The sequence below is a fragment of the Clinocottus analis genome, unplaced genomic scaffold, assembly GCF_023055335.1.
Source record: "Clinocottus analis isolate CAN_PGR_092001 unplaced genomic scaffold, fCliAna1.0.p SCAF_17, whole genome shotgun sequence".
Classification (NCBI taxonomy): Eukaryota; Metazoa; Chordata; class Actinopteri; order Perciformes; family Cottidae; genus Clinocottus; species Clinocottus analis.
Window position 1 is genome coordinate 3,126,555 of NW_027175898.1, and position 20,361 is coordinate 3,146,915.

The 20,361-nt window shown below is 45.4% G+C and overlaps 1 protein-coding gene across 1 annotated transcript in view; it reads left to right on the top strand.

The window, feature by feature from the left end:
* kiaa1109 (KIAA1109 ortholog) overlaps nucleotides 1–20,361 on the top strand; it is a 69,225-nt gene that overhangs the window by 24,520 nt on the left and 24,344 nt on the right. Inside the window, exons 35-60 of the mRNA XM_068579829.1 lie at nucleotides 147–274; nucleotides 617–819; nucleotides 963–1,163; nucleotides 1,302–1,513; nucleotides 2,319–2,470; nucleotides 2,969–3,119; nucleotides 3,316–3,468; nucleotides 3,833–4,073; nucleotides 4,317–4,465; nucleotides 5,551–5,788; nucleotides 6,315–6,476; nucleotides 8,514–8,698; nucleotides 8,971–9,146; nucleotides 9,263–9,845; nucleotides 10,811–11,009; nucleotides 12,250–12,510; nucleotides 12,632–12,725; nucleotides 13,963–14,013; nucleotides 14,591–14,797; nucleotides 16,564–16,799; nucleotides 17,048–17,292; nucleotides 17,391–17,496; nucleotides 18,050–18,147; nucleotides 18,282–18,470; nucleotides 18,570–18,738; nucleotides 19,219–19,430. Of these exons, the coding sequence (XP_068435930.1) occupies nucleotides 147–274; nucleotides 617–819; nucleotides 963–1,163; nucleotides 1,302–1,513; nucleotides 2,319–2,470; nucleotides 2,969–3,119; nucleotides 3,316–3,468; nucleotides 3,833–4,073; nucleotides 4,317–4,465; nucleotides 5,551–5,788; nucleotides 6,315–6,476; nucleotides 8,514–8,698; nucleotides 8,971–9,146; nucleotides 9,263–9,845; nucleotides 10,811–11,009; nucleotides 12,250–12,510; nucleotides 12,632–12,725; nucleotides 13,963–14,013; nucleotides 14,591–14,797; nucleotides 16,564–16,799; nucleotides 17,048–17,292; nucleotides 17,391–17,496; nucleotides 18,050–18,147; nucleotides 18,282–18,470; nucleotides 18,570–18,738; nucleotides 19,219–19,430 (5,001 nt within the window). The remainder of the gene's footprint in view (nucleotides 1–146; nucleotides 275–616; nucleotides 820–962; nucleotides 1,164–1,301; nucleotides 1,514–2,318; nucleotides 2,471–2,968; nucleotides 3,120–3,315; nucleotides 3,469–3,832; nucleotides 4,074–4,316; nucleotides 4,466–5,550; nucleotides 5,789–6,314; nucleotides 6,477–8,513; nucleotides 8,699–8,970; nucleotides 9,147–9,262; nucleotides 9,846–10,810; nucleotides 11,010–12,249; nucleotides 12,511–12,631; nucleotides 12,726–13,962; nucleotides 14,014–14,590; nucleotides 14,798–16,563; nucleotides 16,800–17,047; nucleotides 17,293–17,390; nucleotides 17,497–18,049; nucleotides 18,148–18,281; nucleotides 18,471–18,569; nucleotides 18,739–19,218; nucleotides 19,431–20,361) is intronic.

Here is a 20,361-nt window from a genome sequence, read left to right on the forward strand (position 1 = left end):
GCAATTTGTCTTCTTTTATAGAGTTTCTTGTGGGCAATGCTTTCATTTGTGGCCGCAGCATCGTGTTTTTTCTAAAGTTAGAGAAAAATATTTTACAGCCCAGTGGGGTTGAGTTGTTTATTTGTTTCCTTTTCTTTTTCCTGCAGGTCAATCTTTGCCTGCTTCAGGCTTCTGTCGAGGAGGGGTCACCGTCCTGCTCCAGTAAGTGCGTCACACATGTGTCTCTGGTGGCGCTGTGCTTCGACAGGATTGCCACCCAGTTCAGAATGAACAGGTAACGGCTCTCTTCTCCTCCTCTTGTGTCTCTGTGGGGGCGTGTGGGTGCAATGACTGCGCTTTTTGGAGTAAATGTGCTCATGACAAATATACCTGCTATACATCCTTTAAAATGCCATCTGTCACATTCAGTTGAGGTCGCTTGGGATGTCATTTTTTCAGGAGTACCATTCATTTTAGAACCAATTTAGTACGATGGCGATCTCTAGGAATTTGGCAATAATTCACATAGATGTTTATTTTTTTATTCATAACTTATTCTTTTTTCCAAAAGTAGTACACAGCACACGGGCACTCAAACTTGAATCCAAATGCACATTTTTGTCCGACTCTTTCTCAGGGGCATCGTGGAGGAGACGCCCAACACCTTGGAGCACGGCCGTCCGTCCGTCAATTTGGAGAAGTACGCCTCGGCCACCAAAATGCAGCCTCAGTCCTCGGGCTCGCTGCGCTCCAACGCCGGCATCGAGAAAGGCAAAGAGATCGCCGCCAGGCTCAACGTCCACCGCATCCACAGCCAGCTGAGAGGCCTCGACTCCACAGGTTGGTTCAGGTCTGGTGCACGTCTTTTCTAAGCGCTGCACTAACGTTTTACATACAATCTCTTTTTGTTTCCGATGACAGTGTGCATAACTTGACCTTCAGTACCAAGCAACATTTTAAACAGGTTGTTTCTTCTGCTTTAGATATTGGAACCTGTGCTATCACAGCAATCCCGTTTGAGAAGTCCAAAGTGCTGTTTGGCCTGGAGGAAATGGAGGAGTTTTCCATGGTGGATGAAACCGACGCCCAGGCCACGGCGGCAGATCTTGGCCGCTTAGCAACGTCTCTTGAGAAATGGGGCTGGATCATGTTTGAATGTGGCATTGAGAACCTCACGGTCAAAGGTAAAAGAAACAAACTTAAAGGCATGCCTTATGTTGAGACCCAGGGACTTAAACAACATCTAAAGATGAGTTGTATCACAAGGGATGAAGGGGAATTTGTGTTCAGATTATTTGAATGCATTGCGCTTTTCGTTGCAGGGGGCCGTCAGTCTGGAGCCATTCTTTACAACTCGTTTGGTGTGATGGGACGCTCGGACACCGGGGGGAAGACGGGCATGTCCAAGTCCAACGGGTCGACAGGCTCTCAGACGGGCAGCGGTTACAGCACCGATGTCTCCGATGACAACCTGCCACATGACACCATCAGCCCCGCCTCTGATGCCAATGAGAACTCAGACTCAGACGACCAGGTGAGAAATGTTGAATGTGAAGTGTCAAGGGACAAAAAAATAAAATAAAAGGGTTCAAGTTAAAAAACAAACTAGGTTGGAACCGACGTCAAACCAGCTTTGACCCTCCTCGAACTCAACATTTTTACCGTGACATTTGAGTGTCACAGTATGATATTCATGAGGCCGACAAACGCACAAAAAGCTTTTCGTGCTCTGCCGATGTCGACCTCAAACTTTCACTTCTGTGAGGACATAATTCATTCTCTTTGAGCCGATTTCTTTTTCAATTTATCTGCAGCTGTAGGCTTAAAATGTAGCTTGGCAAGCTCACACGCACCTAAATGTCACAGAAGGTGCAGGTTTATGTGAACGTGTCAACTGAATCAAAGCTCTCTAGTGCATTGATCTGAAGTGAGATGCGCACATACACCCCCGTCTTAAAAATTGTGCAATATTCATCTGTATGTTTTTTCCACCATATGTTCTGCATTTTTACATTTTTATTTTATCAAATATCCCTACCTGTTGCCAGCCTTTTAATTCAGATTTGAATAATTGTCTTGCTCACTCAGTATTAGTTCGCTAAGACTTGTTCAGATGTGTATTAAAAGAAAGAAGAGACATTTATTCAAAATAAATGACGTTTATTCAAAATAAATGAGGCAAAAATGAGATTAACGTCATCGAACTGGGAGCAAACCACTCTGATCTTGAAACCGGCTTTGACTGCAAATCAAAAGCCGTAATCAATCACAAAGACAAGCGGCAGTGAATCTGTTTCGAAAGCTTCCATACTGAAACTCATCATCTGTGTGCTCCGTAGGATGAAGGAGTGGAGTCAGACGACCTGAAGAAGGACCTCCCCCTCATGCCCCCACCGCCTGACTCCAGCAGCATGAAGCTGACCATCAGGGAGATCTGGTTCAGCTTCGCTGCGCCCACTAACGTGCGTTCACCCTCACAGGCCATCTCCAGGTACGACTCTGACGCAGTAAACGGACCTCTTTACACAAATGCTTTTCCATGTAGTAAGTCCAGGGATTTCTGCTCAAGCTATATGACAAAAAAAAAACATAACAGTGACACATGGTTGGGCTTTTAGTGTCCGTTTTGGCAGTGAGATTGTGTCATGGGTGCAATATTTTATGCTTTTTGTCCTAAAAATAAATAAAATAAAAAATACCTGTATGTCCCCTGACAACTGTTTACAACACCAACGTTGCTGCTGATACAAACCTGTCTGTCTTAATAGGTCAGTTACAGAAGTCAACTAACCGACACATAATCTCATGTCTGCAGTTGATAATTAGGGGAAAGAAACCAATTCTGAAACAAAGTTGTGGTATAAAAACATGGCAAAAGTTCTTAACATCCCTGATGACAAATTAAATTAGCAGAAATGGGAGGGATGTATCGCGATATATTGTGGAACAGTATTAAAAAATGGAAAAAGTGACTCTTTTCTGTTTACAGGCAGTTAAATCTGCTCAGCACAGCCACACCCGCCATCGGAGCCTGGTTGGTCCCTATCGACCAGCTCAAATCTTCACTCCGCAAACTGACCCTGGAGGGCACCTTGCGCGTGTGCGCCGTGATGGGCTGCATCATGACCGAAGCGCTTGAGGTCAGCAATGCACCCGTAGACCCGAACAAATGCACACACATGTAAAGGAAGTCCAGTATCATCTGATGGCATTAAAGAACCAGCATTTTTCTTTCTTTTATCAAACCAGTTCTATGGACCGTCTAGTTTTCCTGAATTTTTATGTGCACTAGTTTTACACTTTGACTTTGATTTTTTTTGTGTCATTCCCCAACAGAAAAAGAGCATCCACATCCCGATCCGGAGCAAGTACAACCGTGTGACTAAACGGGCTCGCTATCTGCATGAGAATCCCTCCTGCATGCTCTGTAACATCCTGCACCGCTACCTGCAGCAGGCCGACTACTCTGTCATCGAGGAGGCAACCATGGTAAGTGCCAAGTCTGTGTGTGTCTGTCTCTCTGTCTCTCTGTCTCTGTCTCTGTCTCTCTCTCTCTCTCTCTCTCTCTCTCTCTCTCTCTCTCTCTCTCTCTCTCTCTCTCTCTCTCTCTCTCTCTCTCTCTCTCTTTCTCTCTCGCTCTCTCTCCCCCTTTCTCTGTCTTGCCATCTTTCCGCATTTCCTTGATTGTCTACTAAAATGGATATGGCCTCTTTTGGAGTCAGGTTTACACAAAATAACCAGCAATTATTTTAAGTGGTCTCGAGTGCTCTCTTGGCCCGGCGTTGCTGTTTTAATTAATCCCCCCACCGGTGGCACTGATCCCGTTCTTTTATCGTCTCCTTGTCCGTCCCAGAACGACGGGGTTCCAGCCCTTGTGACTCTGAAGAAGGGCCTGGTCGCTTTGGCCCGACAGTGGATGAAATTTATAGTGGTCACCCAGGGCTTCAAAGCCATCGGTCTGATGAGGCCCAATCAGCTCGCCAAACCCAAGGAGCCTCAGCAGAGCCTGGGCGAGACCATCTTGGGCCTGGACAACGGCGCCGCGCTGCAGAGCGACACCAGCGCCGACGGGGCTGAATTTGAATTCGACGCAGGTGGGAACTTGCAGCTCTCGATGCGCTAACCACCATTTTGACCCAACCCCATCTGTGAGCACAGATGGACCGTTGGATCTTCCGACCTCAACTTCTGTGTTTGCGCGGCTATAAGTACGAGTGTTATCACTCGTTGGCAGAAAGGCGATTTTTTTTTTTGACACGCATGATGTAGTCTTCACACTTATTTTGCAGCGTTCATACGGTTCTTTCAGAGTTTTATATGATGTTATTTTTGTGAAGCCACAGTGAGTGAACACACCATGCTGCTGGAGGGAGCATGCAGTCGACCCCCGCCCAAGGAAGCGAACTCTGGTCCTGTGAGCGGAGTGGAGATCATGAGGAAACTTTCCAAGTCGCACGCACACAACGAGTCTGCACTCAGGATAAAGGTACAGCTGTGAGAGCTGTGTGTCTTTTTGTGTCCCAGTTATTTGTCGTGTAGGCGCTTACACATTTCAAGGGCACCGCATGATATTATTTCCATTAAATTGTGGATTAATCTGCAATTTTGTTGAATCTCAAATGATGGCATCGTAAATCCCTAGAGCCCTTTTGTGATGTCTTTTTGAAAGCCTTCTTTTGTCAAAACAGCTGGAAAAACCCAAAGATGTGCAGTTTTGCATCTTCAAGGATTAAGAAAAAATAAATATATACACATTGCTATAAAGCATTTATTTATGGTGAATGTAAAGTTAACATAAGATATGCAGTCGACAAGTTCTTTGAGCCGATACCTGATGGGAGGGCATGACACATTTCTCTGTTTAGAAAATGTGTAAATCAGGCAGAGATCAAACATTTTTATTTATTATTTGAAAAATTACCGAATTACCGGTTACTTATTTTCCAAAATGTTTATTATTTGTAAACTTTTGCTTTTTGTTGCTTCCTAAACTAATCTTACTAATCTTAAACAACAATTCTTTTTTTTTCTTCGCTTTTTGTTTTTTTTGTCTTTTACATGCAATGAGATTTAAAAAAAAAATTGCATTGTGTCTTAAGGAAAACAAATGTTCTGTCTAGAACATGTGGTAGTGGTTAAGTCATAACACAGGCGAGAAAACAATTTAAATTAGTCTTAGTTGGTGGATCTCCAAAATGTTTCAACGGCCTCTCGGCAAATACACTTAACCAAAAACAGGGAAGTCAAATTGATTAGTTGATTAATTGATTAGTCCAAGGACAGAAAATGATTCAGCAACTACTTTTAAATACAATCATTTTCATTTTTATAGCAAAAATTCAAATCTTGAACCACCCAATTAATAAAATAATCCTCATTAGTCGCAGCCCTATTGAACACTAGTTAGTACTTTACACTGAGGGACGTCTCAGGCCAGGCTGTCCTGACGGTGGTGTGAAGGTTAGTCTACTGGTGGAGCGCCAGGAGGCTTCAGAGTGTGCCGCCGTTCCTTTTTTGAAATATGAAAGAGCCACAGGCGCGAACATCATCTGTGCATTTTGTCTTCTGCAGGGCTCCCATCCGTACCAGTCGCTGAGCTACACCAGCGGTGACACGGCGGCCGACTCGCCCGCCCACGTCAGCCGCGCCTGCATGCCAGCCAAGGACAGCCCCAGGAAGGAGAGCCTCCTGAGTAATCTGACGGGCAGCTTTCGAAGTCTGCACAACCTGCTGGAGGGCATGCCCCAGAGGAACGAGGCGCCTGCCGCAGCCGCCACCGCGGCCAAGAGCGGCTCCCTTACTCGCACAGGTACTCGCACCACTGCTGATAGGACGTGTAAGGTTCTGCGTACTGCGGAGCGGCATTCACTTGATCACAGCATGTGAAAGTCTCCTTGTCATTGTTGCTGCAAGACTGACCTCTACCGTCCAGTAATGTGAGTGCAACCAAACCCAAAATAGATCCACAGCTTGGTCCCTCCTGGAGGCCCGCGGCGAGCCAATATGCAGAGTCAGTCTGCCATGAGTTATTTACCTGCTTTCACACTCTCAACAACCCCTGCTGGTGTGTGTCTGTGTGTCTGTGTCTGTGTCTGTGTGTGTGTGCGTGTGTGTGTGTGTGTGTGTGTGTGTGTGTGTGTCAGAGGTTGAAAATTGTACAAACCATGTCTCCTGTCACAACTTTTACTGTCCACAAATTGTAAATGGACATAAACCACACGTGCCTCGATGATGCGAGATGGAAATGATCCATGAACAGCAGTCTGTGCTACGTGTATAATCCATGTCTGTTCCATGATGTAATGGGCTCTCAATCTCTTTCTTTTGGGGCTCAGGAAACAGTTTAGGCACCGACATGCTGACCGAGCACCCGCTGCTGTCGGAGCCGTCCTCAGTCAGCTTTTACAACTGGATGTCCAACGCTGTGGGCAACAGGACGGGGGCCGTGACCCAGGACTCCCCCGTCAACCGCTCTCAGCACAACAGCCTGCAGACAGGTCAGCCATTGTTTGCCTAGTGGGGGTGTTTTCCATTTGTCAAGCATTACTCATACATTTATAAAAAGTCCTACTTCTAATCCGAATATCCCTTAATATTTTGATATTTACTATCTGCTGACTGATAATATCTGTGAAACCTTGAGGGACACGGCATTTTATTCGTTCGTGAGTAGATGTTGTGGAGCAATGCTGTTCAAATCACCTCCATGTTTCACTTTGTACAGTAGCTTTGGCGGGACAGGATCTCTATAATGTTGCCGATTCACTAGACCCACTGGATTCCCCTGGCAACCATTACCAGTACCAACCGCTACCGACGGTTCACAGTCCAGAAGGAGGTCAGGGGTTGTTGCTCGGTGTTGTGCTGATGACGTTGATGACCTAGTTAGTCCGCTAGCAGCTGGTTTGTCCCCCCTATTTGTTAGTACAATAGTCTCCTTGTGCTCTGCGTGAATCCACCCCACAGAAACGCCTGGAAACAGGTGTGTTGTTGGTGTGTAGATGAAACTAAATGACCTTTTATTGATGCTGGAGGGCACTTGTTTAGATAAAGAGTCAACAAATAAGACTGTGTCGATCTCACAGCAGTTTGAGCAGACGATGCAAACCTCAATTTATAGCTTTAGGTTAGAAATTACAGACAGCATATTTTCCTTTCCTGCCACCAGTACAGATACCCAGCGTCGGGTTATTGGCATCTACCAGTCCAACACTGGACTAACTCGTACACGTTATTGGGCTTAATAATACAATATTACAATATAAAACGAGGGAAGTGGCAGCTTATAAAACCCTCTCGAGTCTCACAGGCCCGTTGCATCGTAACTATGATGGATAGATGGACAGATGAAGTCGTGTTGTTTTCTCACTGTCAAACATCTTGTGCGAACCAGAGCATGTTGGTAGAGTTCAGCAACCCGTAAATGTTTGCTCATCCGTCACGCCGCTGCTCTTTCCCACACTCTGCTCCTCTGCACTCCCACTCATCTTCTGCAGCTACATCCACACTCAAAAGCCGTATCGACGAAAAGCAGTTCTGAAGCGCTCGCCCGCTTTTTAAATTAATGTGCCCGGTAACGCACATCACTTGACCCCCCACCTCATACGGGGCACGCGAGTGTCAGTATAAACAGGAAGCAGATTGTCTACTTTGGTGGTTGCTTAGTTGCAAAAAAAATATTACGGGGAAGAACGACAGTGGCAAATTAATTCCAAATTGCTTTAGTAGCTCGCCTCCTGCTCATGTCGGCAGTTGTCGCATTATGAAATCTTTAACTGCACAACAGCTGCCGGCATCGACAACAACAAGGTCGGCAACGGCTGTATTATAATATCCATGTTAAAATGATCACTGATAATAAAGGCTGATGTTTTTTTCACTCCAGAAAAGGGTCACGTGGGAGAGCTGCAACAAATCAAGGCGGGGCTTTTCAAAATCCCGCACAAGCAGACTACAAAGGGATAATAGTTTCCAAAAGTCTCCGTTTAAAGTGGGGTCTAAAAAGCTGGATAAGTGTGGATGCTTGGCTTGAGAGCACTATTTGTATTTACTTTTAAGAGGTACATCTTGCCATCCCAATTTCCCAGAACCCGGCTAATTGTGTGATTGTTATCATCGTGCGTGAAAGGCTGGATTACAAGACGATAAAAGCGACATAGCTTTGGCGTTATGTCCCCGCACCCAGGTGTCAGTCAGCGATGGCACAGCAACTTAGCCGGAGCAGCTCCTCGCAGACGGGATGGGATGTGGCTCTTTAGGGTACCACATCGTGCATAAAACGGCCATAAAGTTCCTCTTAACACTCCCCCGCGATGCGACAGTTGCCTTCCATTTAATTCACTCCGAACATCTTTTGCGGAGAGGAGGTGGGGTTGTGAAGTGTTTCATCCTGCGGCACTCTACTCGCTGGCTGCAGCTTATATTTACATGTCCATTACCGTGGTGCTGCTCCACTGCTCGCATGCTCTGGTGTGCACGTCACCCTGCACAAATAAACCTGGTTGTTACACCCCATCTATCCCAAAACCCGACAGGTGGCACGTGTAACCTCCCAACGATCCCCTCCGCATCGGACTTTAACACCGTGCTGTCCAGCGACCAGAACACCCTGGACGGGACCCCCTCCCAACACTCCCAGCACAGCACCAGCCAGGACGAAATGGCCTACATTGAGGAGGGCAACCAGTGCCACGCTGCCGTTCAGCTGGCCGACGCTCAGGTGACATGGATACACTTGTCCGCCTTCCTTTGTCATTTGTTCCGCCGTTGTGCTTAATGTCTAAACTTCCCCCAGGCAGGCAATTAACAGAGAAAGGAGCCTCGGTCTGTGTGGCGGATTAAATCGTAAATGTGCTTGGTTGATTGTATTTACAAGTACCAAGAGTTGGCCTTGATTCGTGTTTATCGGCGTGGGTGTTGCAAACTCTTTTTCCGCCGGGCTCCTACAGCTGTCTTCATTTTTGTGCCTTGGCGTCTGTTTCCCACCCTCAGGTTGTTTTCAAGCCTCTGCTGAGCTACACAGGCATCCAGGCCCAAGACGCCACTCCTCTTAGTTACAAGATGTATTTTGGGGAGCACTTGTCTTTTTCTGGCAATCTCGAGTGTCTCCGAGCAGACATCGTGGACTCGGACACCTCCAAAGAGCGGAAGAACAAAAGATCCAGGAGGTGAGATATAGTGCTGCGTGATTCAGAGGTTCATTTCTTTCTGTTTTTTTCCCCTGAATGTGTTTTAGTTTAGTGTAGAATGTCGGCTTAACGCAGACGCAATCCTCCGTCTCTAGACAAGGCCTGGTGAACCTCCCTCCGCTGGAGTTCAAGCCGGCGCTGCTGATCGAGACGTTCAGCCTGAACGCCGTGGTGATGGAGAAGTCGACCAGCGCTCCGCAGGGTCCCACCGCCGCCCCGCTGTCCTTCCACGACCTCAACCGCCGCCACTACAACACGTTCCACTGCGACTTCACCACAGCCTGCCAGGCCATCAGCCAGCGTGTGGACATGGCCCTGGTGCGCCTCATCCACCAGTTCAGCACCATGATCGACGACATCAAGGCCACGCAGACGGACATCAAGCTGAGCCGCTACACCGCCGGCTCGGCCTCCCCGACGCCCACCTTCAAGGCCCGGCCGTACCGACACTTCCGGTCCTCCGACTTCAGCCGCAGCTCCCGGGGCAGCCTCAACGGGGCGGGGCGCAGCGGTACTCAAACCCTGAAGAGCAAGAGAGGAGTTGGTGGAGGAGGTGGAGGAGCAGGCATGGCTGGGGGTTTGCCACCTAACGGGCCTCCGTCAGCCATGGACACGCTGGGGAGAAGGGAGCCCCGAGGACGCACCTCCCTTGGGCGTTCGGAGCGACGCACCTCTAAGGTAACGGAGAGATTTTACCTTCTTGAGGAGTCCATATATTAAGAGGTTATGTTAAAAGATATATTATATATAGATTTAAATCATGAGATGGCATCGCAGAGCCACATACACGTCCAACCTCGACAGTGTACACACTTTAAACGGGTACAAGTTTGTTTTCTGTCAGATATTGATATTGGCAATCGTTGCAACAAAGGAAAAAAGAAAATTGGATCCCGGAGTATTTATGTTTTCATATTTAAAAAGGCTCCGACGGATTTCACGGTTTAAACACCCAAAGCGGGCCCTTTGAAAGTCAAGAAACCCATCTGCCTTTTTTTTATTTTTTTATTTTTTTAAAGAGCCTGAAGACATAAATTAAGATATTTTTTAAATAATGTTCAAATTTCTCCAGTATTCCTCTGCGGTGCCTTTGTCCAGACACTTTTGAATATGATCAGTAATATCCCAAACTTAATTTTCTACACACAAACTCTAGAGGGAGCCAGAAGATAATAAGATTTTCTCCGAATAGGCACCTGTTCAGTAAAACACAGTATCAAGTGTTGGTGACAAAGTATTTTATTCAGTTTCTAGTTTACAGACAATAGTTAAAAGCTTATATGGTTGAATTTTCTCTATAAACCTGTTAGGCTTGACTGGTTGATATATTCAGATCAGAGCATTATTATTAGTTTGACAGTTTAAACATATGCTGTACAGGAGAAGAGTGACTTGTAATGGACTGCCACAAATGAACCACAGCTTTTGAAAGTAACGCAGTTACCTCAGAAATAAATTTTCGGTTTACCGAAGTGACTGTCACGGGGAGATGATGTCATCTCAGAGATCTCATTACCCGTCTGTCGTGACGGCCTCCAGGCTCGTAACCTTGCAATAGCAGTATAGCAGTTTACTTGCCCACGATGCTCGTTGCGACATTTCCATTCATTGCACAAACGCGGAGTCCTGTGTAACGCCTATAGGTGTCGAGAAAGGGCTCCCGTGACGTGGCGGACCACATGGCCATCCAGATGGACGACTCGGACTCCATCACGGTGTCCGAGCAGAGCGAACCGTCGGCAGAATGCTGGCAGAACATGTACAAGCTGCTCAACTTCTACTCTCTCATCTCCGATCCCACTGGCATCCTGGAGAAAAGCTCTCCAGAGAACTGTCTCTCAGGTGGGAATCTGCTTCCAGCAGTCACACAATTCCTAGTTTTCTGTTTTTATTCCACCCATGCATTTACGTTCGGCTTCACTTGGCACACATTAGGCTTTTGAAGGCATTGCTTACTGTACATTTCCTTTGCTGATTTCCCTTTTTTCCCCATCTACACCCTCTGCTGTGGTCTTGGCGTCTTCACGGTTTTATGTCTGCTTCATTGGCTAGACTCTCAAATTACTCTTTTATACATTGATTGTATCGATGTTCGATTTTTTATTCATATTTATACTGCATACATGACACGTTTTCTCATTAATTTACATGTATCTTACTGGAGAAAAAAATCAATACTCTGCTGCTGTTATTTTATTAATACTTGCTGTAAGTCCTCACCATTAATAGTGCCCTTATAATACTATACCTATCTGTATCTCTACTTTGTATTGACTCTATAAATCAAGCATTTCTGTATTAATTGATCCTATAACACGACAGGATCAATTCCAGTTCACGCTGGATGCGAAAGCGTTTTCTTCAGCGACGCATATTCGGCTGCTGGTCTGTTCTCTCTCTGCGTGCCTATCCAGCAAATCTAGCCAGAACCATGCTGATAATCGACCAGAAACATTATGAATGACACGCACATTTGTGACCTTTTCTTGAAGTTTCAATTCCCCTGATTCCCTCCTCTCCATCACATTTTCAAAATCCATTAGAAACAGACCAGCGCGAGCAGACACACAGCAGCAGACACACACAGACGTCTAGCGTGAGCCCTGACGTTTATGTTTTGCTGCTGTTGAGACCCACCGTTCCTCTGAGGCATTCACTGAGTAGCTCGTAGTTGTGGGACAGTGTTTCCACAGAATCCAGAACTTTGATGCAATGACAGAATGAGTTCCAGCAGGGAATAAAAAGGGGTCATGTTGCCGCATGTCTTCTCGCTAAAGCTGCAGTTAAACGATAACGGTGTACTAAAACCCCCACAAAAAATGTCTAGTCTGAGGAAAAATTACTTAAATGAAAAGATACTCGGGGCGAATTCACAGAAGGATTGGCCGCTAAACCTGCACGACTAGAAGTATTAAAGTAAAAGCACCTGCAGATGGTGAAATGCAGGCCAAGCAGCTCCCACAATCCTCTACTCGTGCAACGAAATGTTTATTTCACATGCTCCTACAGTGGTTAAATATGTTATTCTACGCTCAATCTCCCCTCTACACGTGTGCTCTGCGTCGCCCTCTCTGTTCCGCAGAAGGCGGACGTCGGCCCTCGGAGCCCCTCTGTAAAGTGATCTTTGAGAACGAGCAGCAGGAGCCCTCCAACACGCCCAACAAGCCACCCAGTGGGCGGCGGCGCAGCCTGGTGAGCGCCGAGCCGCAGCACGTCACGCTCATCGTGTTCGGCATCGGCATGGTAAACCGCACCCACCTGGAGGCCGACATCGGCGGGCTGACCATGGAGGCCGAGCTAAAGAAGATCCATGGAAGCTTCACCCTCAAGGAGAAGATGAAAGGTGAGGCCGAGACCCGTGTGGGCACATCAGTCTCTGAACACTTTCTGTTACGACTGACATTTGTTCAAAGTTTGCTCCGTTTGATACAGTGTTGTCTTTTTTCATGTTCATGCGTCGGCAGATATCCTGCACCAGAAAATGACTGAGACGTGTGCATCGGCTCACATAGGAGGGGTAAACATTGTTCTCCTGGAGGGCATAACTCCTGACATCCAGTACGTACAAAGGCTTTCTAACTTCTGCTTATTAGACAAGTGGTTTTAACAATTATTATTATTATATATTTCAATATGTAGATTATTTCATGTCTCATCTTGAAAGAAATTCTTTGAATAGCTTATTAATACTGTAATTAGTTTGTCCTGTTACTTTTTAAGTGTAGTTAATAATGTTCAATGTTCTAATGATCGTCGTGCAATCAGAGAGAACGAACTGTCCTCTCATAGATGCCAAACTCCTCCGCTCATAAAGATATCTCATTTATGAGATATATTCGACAGAATAGATGTTGCCCCTTTATTTCTCTTTTTTTTAACACGCTCATTGATATCAAAACTGCGATACGAGAACACAGCAGCAGAACTCGTACATAGATAGTGTCAAGTACCTTTTGTAAAATCCCTGAGTTTAAACTAAAAACACTCGGATGCAGTGTTTTCCTTAAGCGTTGGATGCTCGGCGGGAGCCAATTACCGACTCATTTCCAGCTGGGTGGGTGAGAGGGGGGGGATTCTTAACCAAGGTTTTTGTTTTCACTGCAAGCAATTTCCTCAAACCATAACCACCCTAATCAGGTTACAAGGCTTGTAGTCATGCATTGAGACAGACTGATGCGTCTCCGCTTTGATTCGGTTTAAAACTTCTGCTGCGGCTTCAATAAGAAGCTATTTAACACAGCCCAGACGTAATCCTCTTTTTTCCTACTGTACGCTCTGAGCTTCGCTCGCCTGCTTGTTTGAATCTGTGGAGGCCACACAAGTTGGCACTTTGTAGTTGCTACTCGTGTATGAATTGCAGATGCAACTCAGAATAACTGCAGTGCCACTGACATCTTTGTTTTTCTTTCCTACTCTGCTTCAAATAAACTCGGTTTGCAGACAAAGACAATTAATTAAGGCTCCAGTGGGTCACGGTAAAAGCAGTGTGTCTGCCATGTCTGCTGTTGCTTTCAGATGTTTTCTTCCAGATGCGCTTCTGTCTGGTTTTCCTTGATGGCTTTGTTTATTCTCATTATGAGCTACTTTATTAATCTAGAGTCTTTTTCCATCATAAACTTGTACATCAAAACCCAAGGAAAAGGCACATTTTAGCTTTGAGTGACTCAGTTCTTGCTTGTCTCTTCTTTACCTTATGGTGTCTCAGAACTGTTTCACACTTTCTTCTGCTCTTCTTCTTCCTTCTCCTCCCCTTTTCCTTACATTCCTTGGCTTTCTCTTCCAACCACTTGCATAGACTGGAGGATTTCCCAACATCTCCCACCAGCACAGCTAAACAAGAGTTTCTGTATGTTGTTGCATTAGTGGATCCCCACAAAACAAAAAACACACACAGCTGCCCCGATTGGGCATCCTTCACGTGTCTGTCATCCGTGTGTGTCTACAGCGGTTTCTCAGGACTCCGCTTGCTCGGATGTTAACTGTTTGTGTTCATGAACGCAGAATGTATTCATTAGGTTATGGCTAAGATTCAGTTATTTGTGTGTCTCTTCATTTTTGACTCTTGTGCCAAAAATATTGAAATACCTTCGCCTGCTATTTCAACGTTTCCGTAGAGTGTCACATTCATAAGGCATCTAAGATGATAGACAACAATAATGTCAGGATCCCAAGAAAAAAGTCTTTACAGTCGACCTCCATACTGTTGAATTCATCGCCTCCTTCATTCGTAGTGGAACGTGTGTCACCGTTATGACTGCTCATTCCACCTGTGCCCAGGTAGCCGTCCTGTATCTGCATGGTCTTTCACCGTTTGATGTCCTCTCAAGTTGTTCCACTTCAGCTTGCACGTCCACTCACTTGTCCGCGTCGCCCCAGATGATGCGCCGCCCCGCCGCTCATTCTAGTTCGCTCTTGTGTTCCAGGACGGTGGTCAAATGCAACATCGCCAAGTCGCAGGCCCTGTACAGCGCCCAGCGAGGTCTGAAGACCAACAACGCGGCCGTCTTCAAGGTGGGGGCCATCATGATCAACATCCCCCAACACCCGGCGACGCTGCACAGCATGATGGTCCGCAGCTCCCACCAGCTCTCCAAACAAATCTCTGACCTCATCCGCCAGCCCTCCAATGTGTACGTGCCGTTTATTTTTCTTACCTTTGAACCCTTGTTTGAAAAACACAAATATCCCCATCAAAAAAATATCCTCTATTATATAGTCATTATTTTTAAATAGTTTCTAGTGGAATCTTTTCATGCGCATCAGTCACAATCATAACTACCAAAAATCATTGTTTTTCAGAAGTGTAACCCTTTAAATGCCCGTTTGTTTACTTAACTTTCCACAGTCTGAGATATGTCGGGGATGAGCAACAATATTGATTTTGATACATTGAATCAAACACTGCTGTGCTCCTCAATACGGCCGCTATGCCCCACGTGGAAACCAGGGAAATATTATGTATTTCGGCAAAGATGAGAGGATGCTGTAAGTGGTTTTATGTCCTGATGGGTCTGAGTGTCTTTCTTTAGGCCACACAGTTTATTGTGTGAAAGCTGAAGTTTGAACTTCTAAATTACAATAGAAACTCCCAACCTTGTCAGAAAGTACACCAAATGCAGCAACACAGCCGGAGTAATTGAAAAATTAAAAAGCCCCAAATGTCCCCAGTGATGCTCCAGTGTCTCGTTTATAGCATTTAAAAGTAATGAGAATCTGACATTAAAGTGTTGTACACCTGCAACTGTATTTAAAACCCCAAATGAATCGGTCGTGCAGCACACTAATGCCATTAGATCGCAATCTACATTTAATAAAATCCTCATAAGAAGTCTTTTATCTCCATAAGTGACAGGTCACTGCAGCAAATCCTCACTGTTGCCAGTTAACTGCTTTCAAAGCCTGCGTGTGTGGTCTGTTTCCATGGTAATATTCAGAATTATGTTAATATATTTATAGAGTTGTAGGTGTGCTTGGGATATTAAGCAACTTTTCTATAATTTGATGTTCACAGCAATATGAGCCAGAATCTGCAAGGCTCTCCATACACACACAAACACACACACACACACGCATAATATACAAATAATAGTAGCAATGTATCAGTGTGTAAGTCACTTCCACCGACAACAACAGTTTACCAAGATACACTTTGGGCTCATTTGATGACAAATCTAAAGCACTGCATGCGGCTAACAAGGCAACAGTTCCTTCATAAAGTCAACACCTTTTGTAGATAATGAGTTTATTCTACGATGATGAAGAAAAAGAAAGAGATAAAAAAAAAGAGATGGGGAACGTGGGTTATAGTTGTGAGAAAATATCTAAGATTAAAGAGATTATTTTAGTGGAAACAAACTCCTAAATCTACGAGAACAACACAAGGAAACGGGAGGTGCCGAGTACAAAATCGTGGTAACGCCCCTTGATTTTGTTACATCTATATTAGCTTTATCATGGTAAGGATGGTCTCTGAAACATACATATACAGGTATTTTATCCGTGCTATTTCATAAGCATAATGGTGACTTTGGCATGGATGTCATCCTCGTTTTAGAACCGTTAGATAAAGCCTTCTGTTTAGTAGCATTACATTTTATTGATAGATTTATAATATAAGTAGAAGTCATGTATATTTTGCACTCCAGGCCCCATGTGTGTGGTGTGATGACGTTTATCCAAACTTGCAAAGTTAGATATTATTATAGGTCCTTGTTAAAAAAATCCTCAGTCCTCAAATTATCAAGGAATATGTGTGTGTTGTTCTCGCAAATGTGTTCTTTGTGTTAATGTGCCTTTTATCTTCAGAGAATATGCAGGTTTGTTGCCAAAATATTACTCTGTATGACCATAATATGCCCTCTTACGATCCGTTCTTCTTCTTCAATCCCCTATGCAGTCAACCTCCCACGAGGGAGGACACCCCAACACCGCAACCCTCAGAAAAAGCGTCCAGCATCAATCAGACGCCCATTGAAGCCAACGAGTTCCCTCAGCTCCCCGAGGGCCTGGAGAAGAAGCCCATCGTCCTCAAGTTCAGCGCCATGATCGATGGCATCACCATCGGGGCCGCCCTGCTGCCCTCGCTGAAAGCGGAGTACAAAATGGGCCGCATGAAGAGCCATGGCATGACAGGTGTGTGAGTGTGTAAGGGAGGAGATCTGATATTGATTTTCCACAATGATGTAAACTAATTAGAGAATAGAGACTTTTCCCTTGAAAGATTAAAGCCACCTGTCCTGTGAGAAGATGGATTTCACCCTTTGTTTTCTCCTAGTTCTCGAAAAAAGTCTTGTTTTACTGAAGTTGATATCAACGTTGAGGCATGCCCAGAATAAGTCATAACAATAATGTTTTTTTTCTTTTCTTTTCTTTTTTTCAAGGTGCTCAAACCAGTTTCACCTTTGAATTGCCAAACCACAAGCTCTGCTTCCAGTCCAAGGTGTCCCCGGTGGACATGTCCACCATGCCGCCATCAGCCAGCCTCACCCTGCCGCCAGTCACCATGTCCGGAGAGTACATCATGGAGGACCACGAGAGCCACTCGGACCAGGGCTGGGCACCCGACGACTTCCCGGCAAAGCAAGGGAACTACCTCCAGGGCAACTACCTGCGCTGTGTAGCCGAGGTAAGAGGCTCCCCCCGATGGAGACGATGCGTAAAAGACGATAAGCAGACGGAGCGGAGCAATGTGGCTCTTTAACACTTGTCTTCCCTGATGTGCAGATTGGTTCATTTGAGCACAACCTGACCACAGACCTGCTCAACCACCTGGTCTTCCTGCAAAAGGTTTTCATGAAGGAGGTCAACGAGGTCATTCAGAAGGTCTCAGGTACTGCCCCTAAGAACAACACGCGCTTTTACATTTCCATGCTGTAGTGCAAACGTCACCTCATTCTCACATTGTAAGAAAACAAAACCTGCACACAACTAATTTTATATCCTGTTCCTTTGCTACTGTAACAGCCCAGTTTTTGTTCCCCCCGATCAATAAAGTTAATCTAATCCTAAACATCTGATGGTTCCCAGCAGTATTCTGTAGCCTATTGCTGCTCCTTAAGTCAATGGAAAATATTGTTTTCCACACAAAACAATGCCCAAGGCACTACAGCCCTGTTCATGTCCACAACAGTATTGATCGGCAGTTTTTTATAATTATTTTCTCGCTAAGCTTGATTGATGTAATGGGCCAGGAGAGAGAGACTGTGAGTTTTACACCTTTTTTATGGCAAAAGATAATGACAATGGTGTGTGGTAAATATTTACATCAGGGTTTTTGGCCCATAGCAGAGCTGGCACAGACACATAACCCCAGTTCATTAAAGGTTATGTAACACTACAGTCCATGTGGGCTCGTGAGGTTGACTTGTTTTCCCTCTGTGCAGGAGGAGAGCAACCCATCCCACTGTGGAACGAGCCCGACTTCTCAACAGATGCAGACAAGCCCAAGATCCTGCTTTATTCTCTCAGCCTCATGTTTAAGGTACGTCGCGTTCGCTTTCTTTTAGTCACAGTAGCCGAAGCCAGAATAAAAGCCAGTAAACGGTTCCTTTTTCTTCTTGTGTCAGTTAAGCTTTGAGTAAATTTCTCAAAACGCCGCTTTCTTGATTTCCGCAGGGTATCCAGATGACCGCCACCACTCCTTCCATGCGAGCCGTGCGCTTTGAGACGGGCCTCATCGAGCTGGAGCTTTCCAACAGGATCCAGTGCAAGGCTCAGCCCGGTGGCAGCAGCAGTTACCTGAAGCTTTTTGGCAAATGTCAAGTGGATCTCCATCTGGCTCTTGGGCAGATTGTGAAGCACCAGGTACAGATCGGGCCTCCCGAAATGAAAGCGACGCTTGGAGTCGGCTTGAAGACGATCGTAGACCGCCATGTGACGCCCTTTCTCCCTTTTGCATTACAGGTGTACGAAGAGGCCGGCTCAGACTTTCACCAGGTGGCGTACTTCCGAACACGGATCGGTCTGCGTAACGCTCTGCAGGAGGAGATCAGTGGCTCCTCGGACAAGGAGGCCGTCCTCATCACGCTCAACAGGCCGATTGTTTTCGCCCAGCCCGTGGCATTTGACAGAGGTACAGTTCACCTTTTCCCTCGCATCGCGATAAATGTCAAGGCTTATTCTGTGTACCTTAACAAAACATGTTCTGGTTAGTGGCTGGTATTGTTTTCACCTTGTGTGTGTGTGTGTCTGTGTGTGTGTGTGTGTGTGTGTGTGTGTGTGTGTGTGTGTGTGTGTGTGTGTGTGTGTGTGTGTCATACTGTCACAATGTGGTCCTGGAGACACCCACTGAAGCGGGAATTATCAGGGTGCAGGTTTTAAGTGCTTTGCCAGGTGTTCATATTTCGGTCTGTCTTCGCCCAGAAGATGCAATCACATAACTTTGTTTGTGTATTTGGCATCAAAATGAAGATGGGTGTGGTCCAAGCACGGGCGACTCTTTGATGGAACCGCGTCTGATTTTCACACACAACAATTAAGTGTCAATGTGTTCACACCACATTCAGGACGTTAATTCTGAGTTTTTCCTCCCAACCCGCGTGCCTTCCTGCAGCTGTGCTCTTCTGGCTGAATTACAAGGCAGCGTACGACAACTGGAACGAACAGCGCTTGGCCCTCAACAAGGACATCCACATGGCCACCAAAGAGGTGGTGGACAAGCTGCCGGGCATCCAACAGACCTCAGCCCAGGCCTTCAGCACCCTCTTTCTGCAACTGACCGTCCACGACCTGGGCATCTGCCTACCCATCACCAACACATCCCAGGTAATCTGCTCCGCTTGGTTCGGATCTTCCACAGTCAACATTGTAGAACTGTAAAAAAAAATAATTACATATTAACTTCTAGACATCAAAGGTCATATATTGTAGTTGCTAATTACATTGACGGTGGAAGGGTCTGCAATCTGTTGGCTTCAAGGTCATTCTGTTAAAGATGTTCACATTTACACATGTAGTCATGTTTAATGCAAATAATGTAATCAGAGAGGAAAAAAACTCTCACAGGTTTTAGCATCTTTGATTGGCATTAAAATGCCATGGTTGCATTTTTAGCAGTTGCTCGTAGAAGACACAGTCTACAAATGTGTTGCAACATATAAATATGCACATCAGTTTAAGTGTTGTCTGGAGTAAAAGCACTCCTCTTAAGATTCAGTTTCTAACTTAAAAAAAAAAGAAAAGCAAACAGGAATCATTTTTGGTCTTCTTTTATCAAATTGTTGAGTTCATGTCCTTTTTTTTTGTAAACTGAAATGATCATCATCTCCATTTTCTCTTGCCGACATCAACTGTACCAGTGTTCATGACATGGATTTTGCTTTTTATTAATGACCTTTAAAACACACTTGCATTTTTGTTCTTTACTTTCATAAAAGAACAATTCCTGTTACCAGCTTTGATATCAGTGTTTCCCCTACCGAAGTTGTTAGTGGGCGGACTGTCCATCTCTCTGCCCCACAAACACACATTCATTCCCCTCTACGACCTCGATATTGTACACTTTCTATGCAAAGCTATACCAGGATAAATGGCAACAAATGATTGTTTTACTGTTCCATGGAGTTAGTTAAATGTGCTTGAACGGTATATTCTTGTTCACACATTCATACCTTCCTGACATTTCATCGGTGTATACGGTATATGAAGGTGTTTGGGGCTGAGCAGCGGCGAGTCAACCAAAATGAGAATCGCTGGG